Raw genomic sequence first — 26,527 nt, 5'->3', positions numbered from 1 at the left:
ATATCCGTCATCTCCCCCTTTATAATTGCCACCTAACATAGGGATTGTTAGAGTCATCTGAGTCACCACGACTGAACCATCCTCCGAGATACTAGGCCCTACATCCCAGAAGGCGGTGTGTCACAGTCATCATCTTATGCAACGCCCAATACATGAAACTTGGTGCTGGATTTCATTGGTGATCCTGTATATATTAATAATTGTAGAAAGTAAGTTAGAAAGTGTGAGCTCAATTCATTCCATATCAATAATTTTGTAGCTGGCAACTGTCTTTGATTTCCTTGGAAGCACGGGCGACATAAAAAACCGGAATATTAGTGGGACAGGTGTAGGTGACACTTATGAGGGGCTTTGAACATCTCCAGAAAATGTTGGTATCTATGAAATCTCTTTCTTCTCCTCTTATCTTTCTTCACAACCACCAGTCATTTTGGATTGGAAGATGGGAGTCAATAGACCCTTATTCCTCCAGAAACAGATTTATAATTATAAAGAAATGTTGTATAAGCAATTATTACAGTGGAATTAGCCTTCAATTATCGTCAAAGGGGACCTGTCAGTTGCTGGAAACATCTATTTTTTTTACTTGGTGAAATGCCACTGTTCTTCCAAATCTGAAGTTGTTTTTCTTTTATTCTTGCTGCAAGAATCATAGAACCATAGAATGTTAGATTTGGAAGGGACCTCCAGGGTCATCGTGTCCAACCTCCAGCTCAATGCAGGATTCACTAAACCATCTCAGACAGATGTCTGTCCCACCTCTGTTTGAAAACTTCCACTGTTTGAAACCTCTTCCACTCATTGATCTCCCTCACTGTCAAAAAGTTTTTTTTCTAATATCTAATGTGTATCTTCTCCCTTTCAGTTTCATTCCATTGCTTCTCGTATTTCCATGTGTAAATTAGAATAAGGATGATCCCTCTATACTGTGACACCCCTTCAGATTTTTGTAGACAGCTATTAAGTCTCCTCATAGCCTTCTTTTTTGCAAGCTAAACATTCCCAGATCCTTTAACCGTTCCTCGTAGGACGTAGTTTGCAGTCCGCTCACCATCCTGGTAGCTCTTCTTTGAATTTCCTCCAGTTTTCCGATGTAAAAACTTTCTGACATTTGGACCCTTTTTCTCTTTCCTGACATTTGGACCCCTGTTGCTTCTATGTAAATCTAGTCATTTTAGCCAAGAGGAAGGGGTTCTTTGTGTGCGTCTTCTTGAAGATGACACTCACACTTGACTAACAAGACTAGATTTACATACTGGGAAGAAGGGGCCATATCTCAGGAATGGAGAGCAACAGGAGCAAAAGAAAAACATCAACAGATTGAAGAGAATAGCGGAATTTACACAAGGTATAAAAGTACATATTTATAATATATTCCAAGATTATTTTTTTAAAAGTAGAAAATATATTACACATCTCTCTAAAAATAGAACATTTTAGGATTAAATTAGCATAAATAGAATATTTCTACCATTTACAGCATCTTGATAACTACAACATAGAGGCATATTAAATACATATAAAGACACCTATAGACCAGATGATAGCGAAAGAACACGGCATGAAGTGGTGGTTTTCTTCTATACCGCTCATGTCTCCATCAATATTTCTTTACAAAAAAATATAATAAAAATACTTCCATAAATAAAGCTTATACAGCAGGTACCAGAATAGGACTCCAGTCTGAGGTGTTGTACAAGACGGGATGAGACGGTCAGACAATACAAAATCACTTCTTCACCACTCATAGCAATGTCTCCAGCTTTACAGCTTGTGTTTGGTTCCCATTAATCTCCAGAATCATTTTCTGATACAGACTGTACATGGAGTCTCCCATCAGAAATTGTCCCAGTTTCTTCATCCTCTTGCGTAACACTCTGGGGAGTTGGGCCATTTTGAGCTCTTTGAGACCCTCAATTGTGTTCCCTTTGTTTTTATTCCTCCAAAGACTCAAAAGTTTGATTAGATGCTTTGGTCGCTCACATGTCTTTAAGGTTCTTTCAATATCTTCTTGCTTTACGCGCTTTCCGGGTAAACTCCGCATTAAGGTCAATATGTTTTTGCTTGTCAGATTTAGGGATCCTAGAAGGTTAAATACTCCCTTTTCACACTCTTTTAAATCTGAAAGAAAAGAAAGAAGAACATAAGTTTTATGTCTATTTGTATGGGTACTATTTTCTGCTATCTTTTGGGGACACCGGATTTCGATTATTTGTTAGTGTTTCTTCATTGCTGTGTATACAGTGATCGAGAAGACAGAGATGGTAGTCAACCATCTCTGCCTTCTCTATGGGGAGCTCAGCTGTGCCTGACCTCCGATTCCTCGTTCCTGCACTTACGTACTATATACAGTACAGTGATATTTTAGAAAATGACTGTAAAGTAGAAGGAGGACCTCAATGTTTGCCATCTATGGGCATTCTGAAGATAGCCCAAGAGAAAGTCAATTAATCCATTCAGTTTAAGGAGCCCGAAAGAATCATTTAGGCCTCCATTCCTGATTTTACTACACAGTGAAAGTTTATTTTTCAAGCTTGCCAGAAAGAGATTTCTGTTGTCAGCTCCTTTTAAATTAGAGTAGATATGCCCACAAAATAATGTCTGTTCGTCCAGAGCCCATCTACAATTCATCTGTAATTTAAACCATATAAATAAGGATAATGGTTGTTGACATGAACAATCATATACATATTTTTCTGTGGCCATCGATGATATTCTGAGTCTGTGAAATATTTGGCATTATTAAAAACATGTTTCTTTTTAATCATTAATACTACTACCTTTGATAAAATTGCTGAAGGTGTCATCTGCTTGGCTGTGACTCTTGTATAATTTATACAAGTAGAAAGGCTGTTCCTTTGGGTTATGAATTTCCCGTATTTTATTTATTTGCTGTGATATCATCGCTGTGCTAGAAAATCTCTGAATGAGAGTCATTATCCAGTTCTCTGGCGGTGTTGGAAACCGAAATAAGGCCTCTTCACAAAGTGTGACATCTAGAGAGAGCATTGCAAGAAAGGTGATATTCCAAGTAATAAATAAACATGAATTTCTACTTTAATATTACCTACCATGTGCTAGATTATTGTGCTAGATTATACCAACACCACTGCTTCCTCTGACTTAGTTCAGGATATAAGACATATTCTATGTACAAGAGAATAACTACAATGCCAACATTATGATTAACATTAAGATATCTACTACAATACTGCCTCCTATGTACAAGAATATAGCTACTATAATACTGCCCCCTATGTACAAGAATATCACTACTATAATACTGCCCCTATGTACAAGAATATCACTACTATAATACTGCCCCCATGTACAAGAATATCACTACTATAATACTGTCCCTATGTACAAGAATATCACTACTATAATACTGCTCCTATGTACAAGAATATAACTATTATAATACTGTCCCTATGTACAAGAATATAGCTACTATAATACTGCTCCTATGTACAAGAATATAACTACTATAATACTGCTCCTATGTACAAGAATATAACTACTATAATACTGCCCCTATATACAAGAATATAACTACTATAATACTGCTCCTATGTACAAGAATATAACTACTATAATACTGCCCCTATGTACAAGAATATAACTACTAAAATACTGCCCCCTATGTACAAGAATATAACTACTATAATACTGCCCCTATGTACAAGAATATAACTACTATAATACTGCTCCTATGTACAAGAATATAACTACTATAATACTGCTCCTATGTACAAGAATATAACTACTATAATACTGCCCCATATGTGCAATAATATAACTACTATAATACTGCTCCTATGTACAAGAATACAACTACTATAATATTGCTCCTATGTATAAGAATATAACTACTATAATACTGCTCCTATGTACAAGAATATAACTACTATAATACTGCCCCTATGTACAAGAATATAACTACTATAATACTGCTCCTATGTACAAGAATATAACTACTATAATACTGCCCCTATGTACAAGAATACAACTACTATAATATTGCTCCTATGTATAAGAATATAACTGCTATAATACTGCTCCTATGTACAAGAATATAACTACTATAATACTGCCCCTATGTACAAGAATATAACTACTATAATACTGCTCCTATGTACAAGAATATAACTACTATAATACTGCCCCTATGTACAAGAATATAACTACTATAATATTGCCCCTATGTACAAGAATATAACTACTATAATACTGCTCCTATGTACAAGAATATAACTACTATAATACTGCCCCTATGTACAAGAATATAACTACTATAATATTGCCCCTATGTACAAGAATATAACTACTATAATACTGCTCCTATGTACAAGAATATAACTACTATAATACTGCTCCTATGTACAGGAATATAACTACTGTAATACTGCCCCTATGTACAAGAATATAACTACTATAATACTGCTCCTATATACAAGAATATAACTACTATAATATTGCTCCTATGTATAAGAATATAACTACTATAATACTGCTCCTATGTACAAGAATATAGCTACTATAATACTGCCCCTATGTACAAGAAAATAACTGCTATAATACTGCCCCTATGTACAAGAATATAACTACTATAATACTGCTCCTATGTACAGGAATATAACTACTATAATACTGCTCCTATGTACAAGAATATAACTACTATAATACTGCTCCTATGTACAGGAATATAACTACTATAATACTGCTCCTATGTACAAGAATATAACTACTATAATACTGCTCCTATGTACAAGAATATAGCTACTATAATACTGCCCCTATGTACAAGAATATAACTACTATAATACTGCCCCTATGTACAAGAATATAACTACTATAATACTGCCCCTATGTACAAGAATATAACTACTATAATACTGCCCCTATGTACAAGAATATAACTACTATAATACTGCTCCTACGTACAAGAATATAACTACTATAATACTGCCCCTATGTACAAGAATATAACTACTATAATACTGCCCCTATGTACAAGAATATAACTGCTATAGCACTGCTCCTATGTAAAGGAATACAACTATTATAATACCATACAGTATAGCAAGAGCCTGAAGGCAGTTTACGGCCCTCAATTACTTTTTCTCCAGTACCAGGGCAGAATCTTGGAGACCTCAGTGTCAGCATCTCCTTCTGATGTCTATACTGCAGCTCCAAAGTGTCTATGGTGATTAATTTGCCACAGCTCCATGTCTCCAGTGATGCATATACTGCAGCCCCATATCTCATGTTATGTATATACCTCAGCCTCATGTTTTCTATTACATATATACAGCAGTCTTGGTGTCTCCTTTGTGATGTATATGGCAGTCCCAGTGTCTCCTATGTGATGTATATAACCTCCCACTGCTGGAGTTGTATGAATCTGAGCAGTGATGAATTTCGCACTTGGAGGAGACCATCAGTGCAGTATACATCTGTATTTAGTACAACTTACTGCTATGCTTTCTTTATAAAACTCATCAGTGCACAGAGTCGCCTGCGCTCCAGTCCAACACAAATTTGGAAAAGCAGGTACCAGTAGCAACATCATCCAAACCACCTAACATCACAGCTGCACCAAAGAGAAGTAGTTCCAGACGTCACATTATGGTGAATTAACTTTTGACCAAATATAGTAGGGTAATTTTTAAGTTGATAATTTTGTACGGCCTCCCCCAGTGATGGTCTACGTATCCCAATGGTCCGTGGCAGAAAAAAAGGTTCCCATCCCTGCTCTATCGACAAAAATTTATATCAGTGCAGGAATTTACTTCTATTTCACCTATTTCACATGAAAAGGCAGATTCTTCTTTACACACGGCGTCATGTGCAGAGCTTCCTTTGTGCAGCACTTTGCGGCCCAGCTTTCTGCAGTTTGTTCGTGTCTGACATGGAGCTGTGGATGAAGTTACATTTGAAAACATCCCCTTTGGACATTCAGAGCAAATGGTGTCACTGTCAGGAGTCCCTGAAAACACAGAAATGTGGGAATTAGAAACTACAATTGAAAATCTTTAATGAAATGAGGTAGTGCTTAGTTTGTAAGATTATTAAAAAAAAGTGTCCAATAATTGTGTATATCCTTTGATCACTTGGAAGAGCAATCACCCATAGACAGTTCCTGCAGGAGAAATTACGATATAATACATATTTGCAAATATCTGAATATTTTATTAGGGACAGCTGAACTTTGCAGAAAGTGGTTCCTGCCTTAGACGGGTTGTCCAGGTTTGGGGTTCAAGTCTGCAGTCACTCCATGTTACTGCAGATTTCTGAAACCACATAGCCCGTACAATGCTCACTGTCAAGATACTCGAGTGCCGGCAGCGAGTGAGCATTTGACCGTAATTATGCGATTTGCATACATGCGGTCACGGGCCAACTAGACATACGCAGCCTCTCTCAATACAAGTGAACGGGCACATCTATTTGTAATGTTGCCGGAAGTGTGCAAATTCCATGGCTGCTTGCTCCCTGCAAAAGAGAATCACAAGTTTGCAATCGTATAGATGACTGCAGACTTAAACCCCAAGTCTATATAACTCCTTTTAAAGAGGACCTGCCACTATGTCAAAAGTAACCAGTTTTTGCTCTTATTTAATTTCTACTGCTCCCCTGAGTATTCCACTTTTTTTTGTAGGACCACCATATGGTTTTAAAGATAATGTGCCTCTTTATTTGGTGCCGATTTGTATAGCCTTTTCCAAGGGGACATGTCTCACATGATAGTAATGCAGAAAAGCTAAAGACATGCCCCCTAGAGAATCCTATGAGCTATGACTCCTTGGTAAAGACCATAAAATATAACATTAAGTAAAAATTATTTTTTTAAAATGGCACTTTCTAAGTAGTCATTTTTTACGTGGTCAAAGGTGCTTTTTAAGCTGCCTTGATCCTGGATTGTTCCCTGGTCTTTGTGTCCATGGTCCCTCAGTTTCCCTACAGATAATTGAATTTTGCTTTCGTTCCAGTTCCTCTCTTGTCTCAGCTTAAAGTCATGAGGTACCTGGCTTGGTCTCCATGTTCCTGGTTGCATCGCTGCAATGAATTGCTCTTTCTTTCTGTTCTAGACTGTTTATGCTCCGGTCCTGTGATCCTGACCATATTGAAACCTTTACTGTCACCATAGTCCAGTTTGTTCTGTTTCAGTCCTGTGATCACATTCCAGCATGTCATAGCTAAAAGTTCCAGTCCTGTAACAATGGTTACTGCTCCATAACCTCATTCTAGTCCTATGACCATATTTCAATTCTGTCTCCATGCTTTAGTCTACCATTTGATCATGCTCCGGGCCTATGACTATATGTCAATTCTACCTCCGTGCTCTAGACTACCCTATGACCATTTTCCAGTGATCTGACCATGCTCCATCCTGTGTCCATGCTCTACTCTACCCTTTGACCATGTTCATATCTTCTCATCATGCTATCTTCTGTCCTCATGCTCTAGTCTACCATTTGAGCATTTTCCAGTCGTCTGACCATGCACCAATCCTGTTTCCATGCTCTAATCTACCCTGCGACTATGTTCCAGTCTTCTGACCATGATACCTTCTGTCTCAATGCTGTAGTCGGCTCTATGACCATGTTCCAATCCTCTGACTATGCTCCAGTCTTGTCCCCATGCTCTTGTCTACTCTGTGACCATGTACCAGTCCTCTGATTATGCTCCATTCTCTACAGTCAAGTCTCCACACTCTATTCTTTCCTTTGACCCTGTTACAGTCCTGTTTCCAAGATGTAGTCTACCCTTTGACCATGTTCCAATTCTATCCTACCAAGTGACCTTTTTCCGGGAACTTTAACCACGCTCCAGTTCTTCCACTATGCTTTAGTATGCCCTGTGAACCTATTCCAGTCTCTGGCCATGCAACAATCAAGTTTCCATTATGAATTCTTCTCTGCAACCATGTCCCAGTCCTCTAACCATGTTCCAGTCTACTCTCCACAATCCAGTTTACTTTGTGACTACATTTCAGTCATCTGACCATCCTCAAGATCTGTCCCACACTCTGATATGCCTTGTGACTGTAGTAGGGGCCCAGATTGGGGGGTGGTCCACTGCTTACCGCACAGAGCTGACACAGAGACGAGACGGAGGCAGATTTCAGTTGCAACAGGTCCGGGTTTTATTGGCCGTCCTCCTGACAACCATAGCCATATACCGCAGTTCCTTTACAGCTCTCCGTACTCAGGTCCGGATACCTTCACCTTTCCTTCAGTCGTAGTGACGTTCCTCGCGGATCTTTTGCTGGCGCTGTCCTAGACCTATCTACCACCAGCGCTTCACCTGCCCGAGGTCGTCGTTCAATCGGTACCCCCGGGGCATCGTCTGTCCTGCGGTTCTTGATGTCAGGGCCACCCTCTTGACTGTCTCTCCCTGTCAGTCCCCTGGTCGAACTCTCCACCGTTGTCAGTCTTCTGCTCCAGAGCTCCTCCCGGGACTAGACTCTCCTGGAACACTGTCCTGTCCTATTTATCCCCTCCCTCGGGAATTTCCCTCCTGGGTTCCTATCTCCCCGCCCCCCATGACTAAGGGTTTCTATAGCCGTAAGCTGCTGTCAAGTCTTAAACTACACTCCCCCTGCCATCTTGTGGTCAAATCTAGGTATTGCACTCCCTTTTCTATCTTCCCCAGCTGTTACCATTCTGTCAATGACAATATCCGTCTATAGTGCACAAACTGTCCCTTCTTCCTCCAGTCAAGTCTGTCCGTCAAGTCACCTTCCCCACATGACCACGATCCTGTCTCTACACACAAGACTGTTTTGTGACCATAATGCAGTCCTCTGTTTCTGTTGGTTAAGTTGTCATTGTCCAACCTGTGTCCATTTTCTAGTCCTGTGACCATGCTCTGTCTCCATCTTTCAGTCTGCCTTGTGGCCAAGTTTTTCTGGCTCAGTTCCTGTACTTTCTATCATCTTGTCCTGTTTGTGACGTCCTGACGTTCATGGTCAGGCATTGACTTTAAAGGGAATCTGTCATCTATTTTTAAGACTATCAGCTGCCGGCACCGCCATCAGGGGCTTATCTACAGCATTCAGTAATGCTGTAGATAAGCCCCCCGATGTAAACTGAAAGAGAAGAAAACAAGTTATATTATACTCACCCAGGGGTGGTCCGGGTCCGGTCTTGGTCCGATGGGTGCCGCGGTCCGGCGCCTCCCATCTTCTAGCGGTGACGACCTCTTCTTTGCTTCCTGTCATGGCTCCGGCGCAGGTGCACTGCTCTGCCCTGTTGAGTGCGCAGGCGCCGGGAAAGGTCAGAGAGGTCCGGCGCCTGCGCACTACAGGACTCTGCTCTGCCCTCAACAGGGCAGAGCAGTGAGCCTGCGCAGGAGCCGCGATGGGAAGAAGATGGGAGGCGCCGGACTGCGACACCCATCGGACCAAGACCGGACCCGGACCGCCCCTGGGTGAGTATAATATAACTCGTTTTTCTTCTCTTTCAGATTACATTGGGGGCTTATCTACAGCATTACAGAATGCTGTAGATAAGCCCCTGATGGCGGTGCCGGCAGCTGATAGTCGAAAAAATAGGTGACAGATTCCCTTTAATGAGGAGGCAACCTCTTTATCAGTAGAACTGGTGGTCTTGTTTATAACTTGCATGTTATAATGTAGTCTCTGCACTCATCTGTTTTCCTGGTAAATGTTCTGCAATGTTCTGTAAGTGCTGAAACATTTCCCTCTGTTATACCCAGGTTCACAGCATACAATTATATTCAGCCCAAACCCCCAAACTACACGACAAATAGAAAACACATTTTTTCGCACCAAAGGAGACACTGTTAAATGTTGAGTTCTGCGTCTGCATAAATATGGAGCATTTTGTTTCTGGTTTGGCTGATTAAATATGTAACCACTTTTAAGCAACCACCCTGTTAGCTTCCCATCTCAGTGGTTTTTGCCAAGCTATGGTATCCCACTGTGGCATTGGTGAAGATGGCATTCCACAGGCTCAGCACACCCTGCCTTTTTATTTTACCATTACTTCAAATTTAAGCTTAATTTAATGCACAAAAATAAAAAAAGAGCCCTTTATTTGAGCCATTCTGTGTAGGGACGTCATCACTGTAGCAGGAGGTAAACATCGTCAACGAACCTTCCAGTAAATGGGTTGCTGGTGGGAAGTATTTTTCAAAATGCTCAGTATGGGTTAAAAGTAATAGAAGAGTTAAAAAGAATAAAAGAAGCAATATTTATCTCACCAATCCCCACATTTCATGTATTGCTGTTGTCTGGTCCACCCTCTGGGATCTCTACTTTCTGCTACCGATGAATGGTCATCATAGAAAGAAAAGGACGCTCATCACTGCATCAGAAGAAATGCTTGTCAAGTACGGATTGCAGGGGCTTGGATTATTTGAGGACAGTATCCTCAAGTAAGGCAATAGAAAAATGGAAAACTTGAAATCCATCAACAAGGGATATATTAAAAGTTCCAAACTGATTCAAGAAAATCCATTAAAAAGTACATATGATAAAAAAGGCATCCAAAACATTCCGAAACCTTATGAGTTTCGAACTATATCAAGTCCGTACTCATAGTCTTAGTCCGAAATGCATAAAGTTTCAGGATGTTTTGGATCCCCTTTTTTATCGCAAGTACTTTTTAATGGATTTTCTTTAATAAATGTAGAACTTTTAATATATCCCTTGGTTCTAGATTACTATTTTTCCATTTCTGTGTAGCTGATCATCACTGCAGCCAGTGATTGGTTGCAGCAGCCACATGAAACGGTATATCTTCATCACTGTAGCAGAAGGTGAAGATCGTCAGGCAGCATCGGGCAAAAAAAAAATGCAAGGAGATCTGTGAGAAAACTCTCAAACTCAACCGAGGTTGATAAGGTTTGACCAAGTAATGATTAAAAAAAATGAACACACACCTTGTTGAACTACTCCGTAACCAGGTGGGCACTCCTTGTGAGGTGAGCAGAACTCTACATCCAAAAAATAGCCATCAATGCACTCACATATCCTGTTGCTAGTGCTACTGCACTCTTGTGTGGCAATCTGCAGCTCCTTACAGATGGTACTGCAGTACTGACAGTCCTTGAAGGAGTTCCATTCGTTGGTAAAATATTTGGAAGGACAAGGTGCGCACTCCGTCCTCTTCGCAGCTGTGCAGTCGTGTCTAACACAAGTTCCCGGTGGGCACTGGTCACATTGCAACTCAAGATGTGTGTAAGGGTCATAATGGGTGTACTTTGGAGAATTCCCTACTGTGATACTGACATGGAACACCTAAAACATAAGAACAAAAATGATAACATTAATGGATTAGTACATCGATGTAACACATATGTTATAGTCAGAAATAATTTCCTTTGACTGGTGGACATTAAACCTGTCTATGGAATTGTATGTACAAGAAAAACTGTCTAAAAAAGCTAGTAGGGAAATCCCACCTTTCTTGTTGCCCAGACCCCAATTTTTATAGTATTATCTCTGAGTGGGTGATAAAACAATCTGAGTGAACCCAGAGTGTCCACCTTGATTTAATGTTATGGATGAGTCACCGAAGGAGGAAAAAACAAAAATAATAGCTAAGTCCAGAACACCAGAGAAGTTGGCAGCTATTGGATTGCAGATCCCTGAACCTATCAACAACAACTAGCAGTAGCCGTGGGGGGTTCCTACGGTGCCCTAGACCCCTCGATCACAGCCGGAGAACTGCATAGCCTAAAGACAGAAAGGGAAATCTAAACTGCCCCAGAGCAGACCCCAAAGCAATAGGCAGCCCCCAACATATAATGACGGTGAAGCAAGATGAAAACACTCACACAGATAGAAAGATAGGTTGAGCAAATGATGGGGCCCAAGCTAACTAAATAGGACAGGATAGAAAAGCTGCTGTCTGCAATCCGCAAAAACCCTATCCAAAAATGTACCAACAGACTGATAGGAAAAACAGGCCCTGAAGTCGCTAGGCTTCAAAAAGACTATATCAGCACTCAGGTATATTCTGAAGACAGAGTCAGAGATCAACAGATCAGAGACAAAAATGGAATTCAGCTCACCCCTGGCCGGGGATGGCTGAACTCCAAAAAACAAGGCAAACAAAACCAGAACTAAAGTGTACAAAAGGCAGAGCAAAACTTCGCTTTGAGAAGCAGAAATCAGACTGGTCTCCAAGAATCCAGCAGGAAAATCACCAGCAAAGCAGCAGGGCGTTGGCTGCCTTATATTGAGTCATCAGTTCCTGTGACCCAGTCATCATCTGCCTGCTCAGCTGTTTGGTAATCAGCCTCACTACCTTCCTTCGCCAGAAGAGGGAGTTCATCAGACCTCACTGGTGAAGGGAAAAATGAACTCACAACATTTAATTTCTAACTCCTATGGATTATTTGCTTACACCTCCTCTTGATTGGCTTACCTTCAACCTTTGCTTTTTTGGCAAAATTTTGGTACTCATTGGCGTATCTTATTGTACAAATTGTTGCAAAACTATAATAATAATAATAATTTTTATTTCTATAGCGCCAGCATATTCCGCAGCACTTTACATTTTAAAGGGGGCTTGTACAGATAATAAAGACATTACCGAATAACACATGACTCAGATACAAAAAGGAGTGGGGGTCCTGCTGCTTGCAAGCTAGCAATCTATGAAGAAATGGGGAGGACCCGAAAGGTGAATGGTAAAGAATGCCCCTATTGTATGATCCAGCCATCAATATAATATATAGGCTATTCATATAATGCTGTCTAAACCGGCCATCAGCCAGAGTGTGTACAGCACAGACACAGAATACTGCTTTAAAGGGAATCTGTCACCCCTTTTTCGACTATGAGCTGCCAGCACCGACATCAGAGGCTTATCTACAGCATTCTGTAATGCTGTAGATAAGCCCCCAATGTAACCTGAAAGAGAAGAAAAAGGAGTTAGATAATACTCACCCGGGGGGGCGGTCCGGTCTGCTGGGTGTCGCTGTCCGGTTCGGCGCCTCCCATCTTCATACGATGCCATCCTCTTCTTTGCTGCCTGTTGTGGCTCTGGCGCAGGCGCACTGCTCTGCCCTGTTGAGGGCAGAGCAGAATACTGCAGTGCGCAGGTGGCGGACCTTTCCTGGTGCCTGCGTATTGCAGGACTCTGCCCTTAACAGGACAGAGCATTGCGCCGGAGCCACGACACGCAGCAAAGAAGAGGATGGCATCGTATGAAGATGGGAGGCGCCGAACGAGACCGCGACACCCATCGGACCGGACAGCCCCAAAGGGTGAGTATAAAATAACGTGTTTTTCTTATCTTTCAGGTTACATTGGGGGCTTATCTACAGCATTACAGAATGCTGTAGATAAGCCCCTGATGTCGGTGCCGGCAGCTCATAGTCAAAAAAAGGGGTGACAGATTCCCTTTAACATATGGTCTTTACAATATGAATCCCACATTTCTTAATTAAGTTTTATAGGCTGTGAACTCAGCTGTCATCCAGATTGTTCTTTAGTTCTGGCGGTGAGTCTTTTACTAGTTATTGTTAACCCCCTTAAGACTGGACTTGTGTTGCAGTACAACAATTTTATGAGAAGTCGTGCAACCAAAAACATTTGTGGAACTTGTCTGTGATTTTCCTTGCGTGACTTTTTTAGACTTGCGATGGGGGGGGGGGGGTGTCAAAGGAATAATAAAAAAAAAAAAAATCACAGACAAGTTAAATGCAAGTCACAATCCCTTGTGATTTACATTTATATCAACGGCAAATGAGTCTAACGCAACTTGTGACCAATGACAAAAAATCAAGCGCTTCTGTAAACATTTGCAATTCTGTGTTGCAGTCCCGGTAAACCTCAGGTCCTAATGTGATACCATAGGAAATCATTATATGTGACACTACAACATGCAACCCAACCATAGAGTGGAGTGATTTGCCAACCATACACATCATGACATGTGGTCTATCTTTTTCCTGAAGAACTTGTAACTTCGAAACTCGTAGCTTAAAACCACAATATATTTATTAACCTCTATCTCGGCCTCTATCTCGGATTGACGTCTTTCAACAATTCAGCAGCGCAGAGGATCTCCATGAAAATTTCTTCTGACACAGATTTTACGATAATGTGTTATATTATATATGTTTGATAAATAATTTTGCATTTTTCCTTATGGCCGGTTGGTGTCCTCCTGGAGTCTCTGCCTCAGGGCCATCCCTGGGAACGGGGGAAGGTCTGTCTACTAGGTGGACCATTACCAGCATAGGGATGTAGTTTACATCACATAGGGTAACACACAGATAACATAAGTGAATAGCCCACTAGTTGGGAAGGGTTACATCAGTTTATAGGGAAAGCACTTACTGCTCTATTTAATGAGCGTTAATGAGAGTAGAGTAGAGTTTGGAGTCTAGTCAAGTTCATTGTAAGGTGTCTGGAGTTCGGAGGAAGGCTATACACCACAGTGCTGAGTCTCCATACTGTGTGAGGATACATTTGAAGGTTTGTGAAGATACTGGGGAAGTCATAGAATCATAGAGTTGGAAGGGACCTCCTGTGCCATCTGGTCCAACCCCCTGCTCAAAGCAGGATTCGCTAAATCATCCCAGTCAGATGTCTGTCCAGCCTCTGTTTGAAGACTTCCATTGAAGGAGAACTCACCACTTCTCGTGGCAGCCTGTTCCACTCAATGATGACTAACTGTCAAAAAGTTTTTTCTAATATCTAGTCTGTGTCTCCTCCCAGTCTTGGGCCTAAGGCCCAGAAGAGGCATTGAGTGTCATGTCTCTGTCTCCCTTGAGAGGAAGATGTCGACTGGGTCACTGTGATAAGGAAGAATGGCAGGCCTCAGGGAAGATGTACTGCCTGATAGAAGGTCCCTGGTACCGACAGTGACGGTTGAGGAGGGGGCAGGTTGGGCAGAACGGAGACGAGAACTTATAGTACACAGGACAAAGGGAACATCACCAGAAAGAGTCTCCATGTGTATGCTTAGCCGTGTGTAACCAAATTGGACAGTAAAGCAGTGAATTGTTAACCCCTACCGAAGGTCTCCTGTATTGTCTGTAGCTGGATCTGGTCCCATGGACGGGGACGTGGCAAGGACTCCCAAACAAAAAGTAAGCAAAGCACAAACTCCAAAGTCCAACACCCACCAGTCAGACTCCTGTGTAGAAGAGGGGCTTCCGGGGATAAAGAGAACTCGGTCTCGGCCCACAGCAAATCGGCTCTGTACCCCCTTCACCCCCGTATGTTCAAAGTACAAGGAACTAAAGTATAGTAGTAACAGTATGTGTAAATAACATGCGGTACTTAGTTGACACTATTCTTTATCAAAAGAGGGCGGCACGGTGGCTCAGTGGTTAGCAGCGCTGGGGTCCTGGGTTCGAATACCACCAAGGACAACATCTGCAAGGAGTTTGTATGTTCTCCCCGTGTTTGCGTGGGTTTCCTCCGGGTACTCCGGTTTCCTCCCACATTCTAAAGACAAACTAATATAGGGAATTTAGATTGTGAGCCCCATCGGGGACAGTGATGATCATGTGTGCAAACTGTAAAGCGCTGCGGAATATGTTAGCGCTATATAAAAATAAAGATTATTAAAAAATAAAGATTAAAAGAGCATGAAAACCTACTACTATTATTTATTTACTGCAGGATATTTGCTCATAGTTTTTATTCTATGTTTTGTTTGCTAATAGCCATAGCACTTATTCCAACAGGTATCGAGGCCCATTTTTCCCTTTTTGCTTTAGTTTCTTGTGCTTTGCATGTATGTTGGCATGGCTCCCCATTTTTGGGTTGAGCATCTTGCCATATGGGCTGGTGTGAACAATCCGGTCTGGGTCCTGCTCTGCCTCCTGGCTATTTCGATGCATAGATAAATTAGCTCAGCGTGTTGCAATTTTTCCCTGGTAAAATTACAGAATTTATGGTGGAATCTCAGTTAATACAGTTACCCTAACTAGGGAAATGTATAGTACATGTTATTAAACTATTTTACAAAAAAAATAAAAAATTACCGTACATTTTTATGGCACGTGACTGGTCCTCTTTAAATATGCAGTTTTATTATTTAGTGTAATGATTATGGCTAATTGTCTAATGAATTAAAAATATGGGCCCCGGTTACGTATTTATCAAAGTAGTGTCCAAGAACACCTGGCTTTGGCTTTGTTGCCCATAGTCACCAATGAGATTTCAGCTTTCATTTTCTAAACTGCTTTGGTCAAATGAAAGCTGTGTTGTCATTGGTTGCCCTGGGCGACAAGTCTATTTTTTTTGTTGTTTTAGGCAGTTTAGATAAATCTCCAACCTAGAAATGTGATGTTTTTCTTTTACATTTTCTTTTGTTTTATAAGACATGTCATTATTATTAACACTATTATAGTATATCCAAGCTCATCTAAGCACTTAATAACAGTTGCCATCATGTTAGATGATAGGCTTTGTCCGTGATGTGAAGTAGGGTGTCCTCTTGATGTATATTGTGGTCAGTACTGACCCCAATATCAACGTAAGGAAACATCCGTGATCAGAGGTCTCTCAGAGGGTTAACTGGAGGGCATCAGGGGCACTTGGATGTCCAGTATAGAACCTATGTACAGTACCTCCCTACTACAACTCTTCTCCACGCATGTTGACCTCTTGTAGACAGAACCTTAGATGGTGTTCATACGAACATATTTCATAGTGAGGACCACAGTTCATGGTCTCACCAAAGGGCCTCCCGACCCGAGGTTACAGCCTCATATGTGTCTATGAGGCTACAAGTTTGGGCCGGGAGGCCCTTTGGTCAGTCCAGGCATTGACCATGAAATATGCTTGTGTTAACACGGCTGCTAAGGGTGATTACTTTGACCGCCTTGGTTTTACTCTTAATTTTGCCACGAGAGATTTCACGTCAAACAGAAACTGTGAATAAACTAGAATTTTAAATAAGACGGGAACAACAAACTCAAGATTGTTTCATCCCTTCCACTGACTCTACAGGACCTAGAAATAGCTCCTCTGATCCGTCACCCAGGCTTTCCACGCCATGGTTTTCATTGCCGGTTAATTTAGACCGTCTGCCCTGTCTCTAATAAGTTCTCAGTGTAGATCTTTCTGGACCACAGACATCAAACAGAAATACACAAGGAACAGTCTGAACTTATATTTTTCCAGAAAGATTCTTGTCTGAGCCTGATGCATAAATTAGGACGTTGCAGACGTTTGTGGGCAGAGACGGTTCATCAAGATGTGTCGCCCAGGGCGTAATGTCTTCCATGTAGATACAGTTTACATACCCATCATGGCCTTTTATTTCAGGATTAAAGGGTTTTTCGGGGGAACAAATATGCCTATATCAGCTGTAAATCATAAGTTATATAACTTGCTAATATAATTGATGTGACTTTATTCGCACGTCGTATTCTACAGGCTTTCGACATTGGTCTGTGGCTGCTGGACGGGAGAAGGAGTACCGCCTCTTACCTGCTGGAATTGGTGCCTCCTCTTTTGATTAACCGGCATGGGGTAACGTCACATAAGGCGCTGTGCCAGGACAGTTTATTAAACAATGAAGAGTCGTGGATTTTGGCACGTAAGATGCTGAACGGGAGAAAGAGTACCACCTCTTACCTGCCGGGATCCATGAGTCCTCTTTTCATTAACCAGCCTGGTGTGACGTAACATGGATGTCATGCTGCAATGATGGTGTCTCACCAGGCCAGCTGATTAAAAAAAGAAGAGTAGTGGACTTTAGCAGTGGACTTTGTGCTGTCCAGTGGCTACAGACCCCTGTCGTGGCTGATAGAACGGGACACGTAAATTGATTTGCACCAACTCTACTTCCGAATATAGTTCTGTTAGGCCGGGTGCCCCGATCCTATGGCAGTCACTCAATCTAAGGTCACGGCTGTCTTTTAGCATTCATAGTATAGACATGGAATGGGGGCTGGCTGAGCTATTGGGCTAGAACTGATAGATCAGTGGAGGTCCAACAACTGGTACCTAACAGATCACTAGAATGTGTAAGTCCAGTCCCTCATTACTCTCACCAGCACATCCATTATGAAAGGTAGACCCGCAACTCAAAGAAGCTCCTACTCTTTGTCCCGATGCAACATCTGCAGCAGGTTCCTCTCCCTATCAATTATAACATTGGGGGCTTCCCTGCTTTCTGTCCCTCTGCTTGTTGGCTTCATATCCAGGTGCTGTGCAGACATCTGCAACTCGGTTACATTTTGGTAAATGTACAGCTCCTAAATGTCCCTGCTATACAGGGAAAAATTAAGGAGGATCCATATTGCTTCACAAAATTACCAAAACAAATATGGGACACTGACACTAGCATAATGTAGGGGCAAAGATGCAGGTTTCAGCAATATGTCACTTGCTCATCATCTTGCTGTAGTTTCAGTTCAATCAGTGTTTTATCAGCAGGAGATTATCACTATAGGACTAAGTGTTGCGTGCAGACCAGTCAGGCTAATCTGTGTAGCCCTGCCCCAACACTGATTGGCAGCTTGCTGACAATGTACACAGTAAGCTGCCAATCAGGTGGTGTGGGCGGGATTATACACAGCTCAATATTCCAAGCTTTGCTACATCTACAGCAGAGAAAACAAGGATTTTATTAAAACTGCACCAAGCATTCCAGTAAGTGACACATTGCTGTAATCAGGGTCTCTGCTCCTACATTATGCTGCTCTCAGATTCCTTAGGTGCTGACAGATTCTGTAACAGTGTCCACCCCTACCATATGGTGGTTGATGATACTGCTTATGTGGCAGATGGGCTTTGAGGTCACCATAAGCTTATGATGTAGGAGCAGAGACCCTGATTATAGCAATGTGTCACTTACTAGACTGCTGCGGCAGGAGATTGTATTGATAAGGCCACGTTCACACGTTTAGTATTTTGTCAGTATTTTGCATCAGTAAAAGCCAAAACCAGGAGTGGAACAATTAGAGGAAAAGTATCATAGAAACACGTCACCACTTCTGTATGTATCACCCACTCCTGGTTTTCACTTACAAACACTGAGACAAAATACTGACCAAATACTGAATGTGTGAACGTGCCCTTATTAGTACAATCTCCTGCCGCAGCTTATGCCCTTATGTAATGAGCCCTCACTGCCATCATCTGTACTCCAAATGAGTACGTACTGATAGCAGTGATTCTGAAGGTAAAAAGACCTGGGAGAAGCATTTTTTGATTGGAATTAAGACAATCATAATAGAATGATTTGCAGAGTTTAATAACTTTTCCTTCTTGACAAAAGTATTTAAAAAACATAAAAGTTTAATTCTTCTTTAAGCATCAAAAAAACTAAAAAGAAGACGGTTGAGGGCAGGGGAGGGAGGTGCAGCTTTTCACACAAAACTTACATGAGGGTGGGCTTATTTTTTTTCTTTAATCTCCTCTTTTGATCATGAACTGTGACTGGAATTGCAGACCATATGCATTGACTTAAATTTTGCCATGAGGAGACATCCAGAATTCATTTGACATCATTTATGAGAATAATAGACGAATTGATTTTTCTCCTGCATAGACTGCTAAATTTGCGAACCAAGTGAAATAATTCTCTATCTTTGCCTTCCAGGTACTTAAAAAAATTACATTTATTTGGTCACCAGGCATCCTCACTGACTTACAAGTATTGCCTTGATTACAATAGAGGTATATCGTGCAAATTCTATTTTACAGACACGTTATACAGATGTAGCAGTGCTGAAGCTGTTACTGAACAGACTCTGTTCCGGACTGTGCTAACCCATTATATTACCACACTAGCTATGCTTACAGTCCTATATAACTAATCTCATCCTAGGTAAATTGATCATAAGGCATATCTCTATGGGGAGTTAAACTTTCTTTACACTGGGGGCTTAGAGAGAACCTGTCAGCGGGTCTATGCTCTGTAATCTGAGAGCAGCATGATATAGGGGCAGAAACCCTGATTCCAGTGATGTGTCACTTACTAGGCTGTTTCAATAAAATCAGTGTTTTATCAGCAGGAGATTATCACTACAGGACTAGGTGTTTTGTGCCTCCTATCCAACTCTCACCCCACCAACTGGCAGCTTTCTATTTACAGACAAAAAGTCTGCCAATCAGTGGCGTGGGCGTGGTTATACAAAGCTCAGCATTCAAGAGCTCTGCTAGATCGGCAGCAGATTGCTTCCCTTTGTATATACTATGAGTAGAGAAATGCTATCTGCATGTTGACAACAATATTAAATAGGAAATTCATTATCATTCTCATCTACGGAGTAATGGTTCTCCTAGTGTGAAGAGACTTAAAGGCCAGGCAGTGCTTCCTGGGAAATGCTCCGCTTGTGACTGGTAACCTGTTAAATGCCTCAGTCAATCTCTGACAGCAGCATTTAGCATGTGCCGGCAGGGGGCACATCATTCCACACACACACATTGTGACGTGATCACAGGGTTGCAATGACATCTGGAGGTCTGCTGAAGACCTCCATGCTTGTCATGACGATTCTGCTGCGAAAGCCAGCCCGTTGCCGGCATTCATAGGAGACCGTGATTTTCACTATACATAACGGTGCTGATACACTGCTGTGTAACAACTACAGTTAAAAGTGAAAAAAAAAATGTTTTAGAAAACTAAAAAAAAAATACAAAACTTTAAATCACCCCCCTTTTGCCCCATTAAAAATAAAACAATTTTTTAAAAATACTTGTGTGTGGTGAAAATATAAATAAATTAATCTGATTGGTAAAAAATCTAAACACCAGAATTACATTTTTTTTTTTTGGCTGCCACAACATGTACAAAACATTGTATCTTCCCCAAAAATAATATCATAAAAACAGCTCAGGGCACAAAAAAAAACCCATCACCCAGCCCCAGATCCCGAAAAATGAAAACGTTACGGGTCTCGGAAAATGGCGACACAATCATTTTTTTTTTCTTTTTTAACATGTTTCCGTTTTTGTTTTTTTTTTTTTACAGCTAAAAATAAAAATTAAAAGCTATACATGTTTGGTATCTGCGCGCTCGTAATGACCTGGAGAATCATACTGGCAAGTCAGATTTACCGTGCAGTGAACGTGGTACATATAAAACCCCAAAAAGTAATTGTGGAATTGCACTTTTTTTTTGCAATTTCGGTGCACTTGGAATTTTTTTTTTCTGTTTTCCAGTGCATCGTGTGATAAAATGAACGACGTCATTCGAATGGGCGACTCGTTCTGCGAAAAACAAACCCTCATATGGCTGTATTGATAGAAAGATTAAAAAGAAATATGGTTCTTGGAAGAAGGGGGAAGATAAAAGGGGTATTCCGGCCGTAGGAAATAAACGTTATCCTCTGTGTTATGAAGTTCTACAGCTTTCTAAAGACTTTCCAAGAACTCCGCTCGCTGTCATTCAGTAGGTTTATTCATTGGAAAATAAAAATCCCTCATGACATGAAAAAGTGAAATTGTATAGGAAAACTGTGTAACATTTCAATCTACAAAGAATTTACCATATTTGTTAAACCCGTATTCCGTCCTCTAACAAAGTCAGCTCTGCTACCTCCAAGGAAAGTTCTTGCTACTCCACATGCATTCCCCATTATTCACCATCCTCTGCCCTCTCGCTATCCTCTTTTCAGGCTTCACAGTCAGCGATTGTATCATTATATCAACTACTGAGGACTCTCAATCCTGAATATTTTTGTATCATTATAAGAAGTTTGCAGTTTGCGCCTTTTCTCCGAAGCTGCATTTGAGTAAATCCCCGCCGTCAGCCGCAGAGCCGTGTGGATGGGACCGTGTGTACTCACCGCCAGAAGCGTGCAGCTAATGAGCTTGTACATTGTGGTCTGTGTCCAAACCTCAGCTTCTGGGAGCGCAGCTCTCCTCTGACTCCTGGAAGGTTCCACCTCTAAGTTTTATAGCTTTATATCATCGTCCACAAAACAGGAAGTTACTGTTTTTTTTTCCCTTCTTTTGATCGAAAACAAACAATTTCCTTATAATAAGCTCCTCTCTGAGGTCGAGAGCTGTTACGTCCCACGGCTCATAATGACGCATCATTGTGAATGGCGACCGACAGTGTATAAACCACCAGAGTGACTTTAGTTGGAATGTGACTTCATTAGTGATTAACACCTTTATGGAATTTTCCAGGTATATATGTGTGAACCTTTATAGTGCTATGGCTATAGAAGGGCACACTAACATAAAATTTATAAAATTTAAACTAACCCAAAACTACAATTGGTCACTGTACATTACTAAACATGTTGATGTATTCCTGTACTGACAGTGGATCTGACACTTCTTTCTTGTACTGATGGTGGTTCTGGCACTTCTTTTTTGTACTGATGGTGGTTCTGGCACTTCTTTCATGTTCTGATGGTGGTTCTGACACTTCTTTCATGTACTGATGGTGGTTCTGGCACTTCTTTCTTGTACTGATGGTGGTTCTGATACTTCTTTCATGTACTGACAGTGGTTCTGGCATTGCTTCCATGTACTGATGGTGGTTCTGGCACTGCTTTCATGTATTGATGGTGGTTCTGGCACTGCTTCCATGTACTGATGGTGGTTCTGGCACTGCTTCCATGTACTGATGGTGGTTCTGGCACTGCTTTCATGTATTGATGGTGGTTCTGACACCACTTTCATGTACTGATGGTGGTTCTGCCACTTTCTTATACTGATGGTGGTTCTGACACTTCTTTCATGTACTGACGGTGGTTCTGGCACTGCTTTCATGTATTGATGGTGGTTCTGGCATTGCTTCCATGTACTGATGGTGGTTCTGACACTTCTTTCATGTACTGACGGTGGTTCTGGTACTGCTTTCATGTATTTATGGCGGTTCTGGCATTGCTTCCATGTACTGATGGTGGTTCTGGCACTGCTTTCATGTACTGATGGTGGTTCTGGCACTGCTTTCATGTACTGATGGTGGTTCTGGCACTCCTTTCATGTACTGATGGTGGTTCTGGCACTGCTTTCATGTATTGATGGTGGTTCTGACACCACTTTCATGTACTGATGGTGGTTCTGCCACTTTCTTATACTGATGGTGGTTCTGACACTTCTTTCATGTACTGACGGTGGTTCTGGCACTGCTTTCATGTATTGATGGTGGTTCTGGCATTGCTTCCATGTACTGATGGTGGTTCTGACACTTCTTTCATGTACTGATGGTTGTTCTGGCACTGCTTTCATGTATTGATGGCGGTTCTGGCATTGCTTCCATGTACTGATGGTGGTTCTGGCACTGCTTTCATGTACTGATGGTGGTTCTGGCACTGCTTTCATGTACTGATGGTGGTTCTGGCACTCCTTTCATGTACTGATGGTGGTTCTGGCCCTGCTTTCATGTACTGATGGTGGTTCTGGCACTCCTTTCATGTACTGATGGTGGTTCTGGCACTCCTTTCATGTACTGATGGTGGTTCTGGCACTCCTTTCATGTACTGATGGTGGTTCTGGCACTCCTTTCATGTACTGATGGTGGTTCTGGCACTGCTTTCATGTACTGATGGTGGTTCTGGCATTGCTTTCATGTACTGATGGTGGTTCTGGCACTCCTTTCATGTACTGATGGTGGTTCTGGCCCTGCTTTCATGTACTGATTGTAGTTCTGCTGCTGCTTTCATGTTCTGATCATGTAGCAATCCACAATGTTCTTCATATTAAAACTGAAAAATCCTCAAAACTTAGTTTGAGATTATAAGGAGGATTTGGTTGAATTTCTGCTCCAAAAACTCAGTGTAGCAGAAACTCTCCAAATTCTTCTCAAATGCTCAACACTTGGTTATGATGATGTATTAATATATTGACAGTGGTTCTGCTGATGTTTTCATGTAAATACCCCTTTAAAAAATGTTGTGGCCCTTTGGATTGGTTCAATATGACAATGTGGCCCTTGGACCAAAAAATGTTGTGCTATAAATAATTTAAATTTAAAATTTACAAGACAAAATACAATTTCCAATGGTAAAGAATTGTAATGAATCTGTAAAATTGGATGCAATATGTATGATCCAATATTTCTTTTGCTCACTGAGATTTTTTTTCCCATAAAAACAAGCACAAAAAAACCTCTCATTAGGGTATGTGCACACGCTGCGGATTCTGCTGCGTTTCCGCAGCGGTTTTGGCCGCTGCGGACCCGCAGCAGCTTTAGCTGCGGTGTACAGTACCATTCAAATGAATGGCAAAAAAACCCGCTGTGCTGACGTTGCGGAAAAATCCACGCGGATTTGCTGCGGTTTTGAAACCGCAGAAAGAATTGAGATGGTGAATCCGCAGGACCAAACCGCAGGCAAAACCGCAGATAATCCGCAGGTCTTTTGACCTGCGGTTTATCTGCGGTTTTTGCAAAATCCGTGCGGACTAATCCGCAGCGGATTCCGCAGCGTCTGCGCACACCCTAACAGCCTAATTAATTACCATTTGTCTTGATGCTGTCCATGTAAGGTCACTTTTTTCACAGACAGGACAAGGACCGAAAATACAATCGTATAATTTTTTTTTTTTTTTAATTAGCTTATTAATACAATCATATAATCTTTTTTTTTTTTTTTTAAATTCGTTTATTAAACAGCAACAAACAAACATATTTGGTACATAACCAATGTAATGTATACAGGTTCATTATGGAAAAACAACAAGCTTGCATAATGAGCTCTTTGTACAGACATAATCTTGACCTATAATTTAATGCCATGTTTTATTCCTGACCGTACCCAAGATATGTATTTATTTCTGTGAATGAGAATATTCGATTGCATTTTTTTTTTTAAAGAGCCTGAACTTGTGCTCTCCATCTGAGTACAGAATGATGTCTATGGGGCCAATTGCAAACAGAAAAGGGACCACAATAAACCTTTGCTCATGCTTCTGTAGGAGTGATGGACTGTTCTTCTGCGTTCCTGCCCCTGAAGTCAACAAACGCGCCATGTGCCCAGTGTCGTGTGGATTTACATGTAATGTGAATAGCGATGTGTGCCTCTTATATTGTGTGATGGTAATGTACAGCATATAAGTAATGTAAAGTCTTAGTGTACAATGTGAACCGTGCATAGTGCAGGGTAAGCACAGGGTTAGACTTGGGAGAGTATAAGTACTGTTCATATAGTAAGTGGCTTAGCCATGGTATAAGACATTAGGACAACAGGTTAAGTCTATAGGATAGGATAGAATTAATGTGTAGAACTAGCCCAGTGGGGGGGGGGAACTAGTGCTAGTGGAAAGCAGACATTTCCTGGTAGTGACTCAGATAGGGAAGTGCAGTGATACTGTCATGTTCAAGAACAGTGGGCTGCTATGGCCAGCATGTACTAGTCGTTTGGAGCAGTGGGGAGCCCTACTGGAATCCTGAGTGGACGATCCAGGCACGTCTGGAGCCCAAGGTCTGGCATAGGGGCTGCCGGGCACATTGTGTCCTCTGGCGTACAGTGGAAAATGGACAGGGACCCGTGTAGACGGAAGGTAGTGGATCCCAGGCGCACTGCTGAATTGGACAGGAAATCCCTGAGGCTGAAGGAGTCAGTGGGCGTAGGGATAGTCCAGGGTGAATGAGTGGTAGGGCTGAAGATATGTTGTACTAAGGAAGTAAGGAGTATGAAGCATTGTGCCCTATCCCACATGTAACACCCTGATAAACTTGAACTGACCAGTAAATGTTTGCTTGTTGTGATGAACTTGTGTGTGGCAGCTGCGAGCAATGGAGGCCTGGAGACAACAGAGGCCTGCGCCCTGCAAGTGCATGCTGCACCCCACACCTTACAGCACACTGGAAATGGGACACTATTTTCCTGTAAAGTGCCAGAGCGAAACCAGACATCAGCTCGGTTATGACTACCGCTCTTGGCAACGTTACATTTCCAAATAAAAATGCTGCAACAAAGGATAAGGGATTAGTAATCGCTGCTCACCGAAGCTTGGTGAGATATAATTCAGTGGCAGACGTACTATTGGTGCAACCTGTACAGCCTCACAAAGGCCCAAGAGGTAAGAGGGCCACTGTCTCCCCCAAAACAGGTAGAATTGTGCTTTATGATGAACTATTGGACTGCAAAGGGCCCAGATATTTTTCTTGCACAGGGGCCTCTTCTGTCTGTGTCCACTCTTGCTATAACTTACTATAATTTCATTCAGTTTGGGCAATGCTTTAAGTCTGGACCCCAGACCGATAAATTGTAGCAAGAGATCCCTTGCCATTTCTGTTTTGATACTTCCCCAGTTCCTCACCGGTCTCTGGTTTTTGCCAATCACTGGCGAGAGCAGTGCTCCGCCTTCTTTAATGATTGGTTGAGTTTAATTTTCTGTATTTTAAGATGAACCAGAAAACAGAGACAGCAGGGGAATCTGAAAGTGATGGAATGAGACTACAGGAAAATCAGTGAAGTACAGTATATTTTTTTTCGATCTTTAAAGGTTTCTATTTTTTTTGTATGCCATTGTGACGATCCCACTGGGGGGTTGGTCAGCGGACGGCACAGCGCACACTCAACAAGATGGTAAAGGGGAGAGGAAGGTTCTAACAATAGGGAATGAGGGATGGGACACCTACTGAGCTCCAACCTTAGCCTGTCCCTGCAC

General features: G+C 41.6%; 1 protein-coding gene across 2 annotated transcripts; it reads right to left on the bottom strand.

Moving 5' to 3' along the window:
• Positions 1–1,351: 1,351 nt before the first annotated feature.
• Positions 1,352–21,827, bottom strand: TNFRSF11B (TNF receptor superfamily member 11b). Of its 2 annotated transcripts, none has more exons than XM_073590261.1 (5): positions 21,745–21,827; positions 10,912–11,269; positions 5,804–5,989; positions 2,781–2,996; positions 1,352–2,121 (listed from the first exon to the last, which is right to left on the bottom strand). In XM_073590261.1, the coding sequence occupies exons 1-5, from the start codon at positions 21,775–21,777 to the stop codon at positions 1,745–1,747; spliced, it is 1,170 nt and encodes a 389-aa protein (XP_073446362.1). In that variant the 5' UTR covers positions 21,778–21,827; the 3' UTR covers positions 1,352–1,744. The 2 variants fall into 2 exon arrangements, with proteins under 2 accessions (XP_073446362.1, XP_073446363.1); XM_073590262.1 differs by having other exon boundaries at positions 10,999–11,269.
• Between the last annotated feature and the right edge of the window lie 4,700 nt (positions 21,828–26,527).

Source organism: Dendrobates tinctorius, unplaced genomic scaffold (assembly GCF_039654945.1).
Source record: "Dendrobates tinctorius isolate UK_male_01 unplaced genomic scaffold, ASM3965494v1 ptg000116l, whole genome shotgun sequence".
Taxonomy (NCBI): domain Eukaryota; kingdom Metazoa; phylum Chordata; class Amphibia; order Anura; family Dendrobatidae; genus Dendrobates; species Dendrobates tinctorius.
This window is presented reverse-complemented; position numbering and strand designations above follow the sequence as displayed.

Excerpts from the sequence above, each read along its gene's own strand:
- TNFRSF11B (XM_073590261.1), bottom strand. The coding sequence starts at position 21,777 with ATGTACAAGCTCATTAGCTGCACGCTTCTGGCG. Across the intron at positions 11,270-21,744 it reads TTAGCTGCACGCTTCTGGCG|GTGTTCCATGTCAGTATCAC; the intron begins GTGAGTACACAC and ends CTTATGTTTTAG. Across the intron at positions 2,997-5,803 it reads TGCCTTTTCATGTGAAATAG|ATGTCACACTTTGTGAAGAG; the intron begins GTGAAATAGAAG and ends TGCTCTCTCTAG.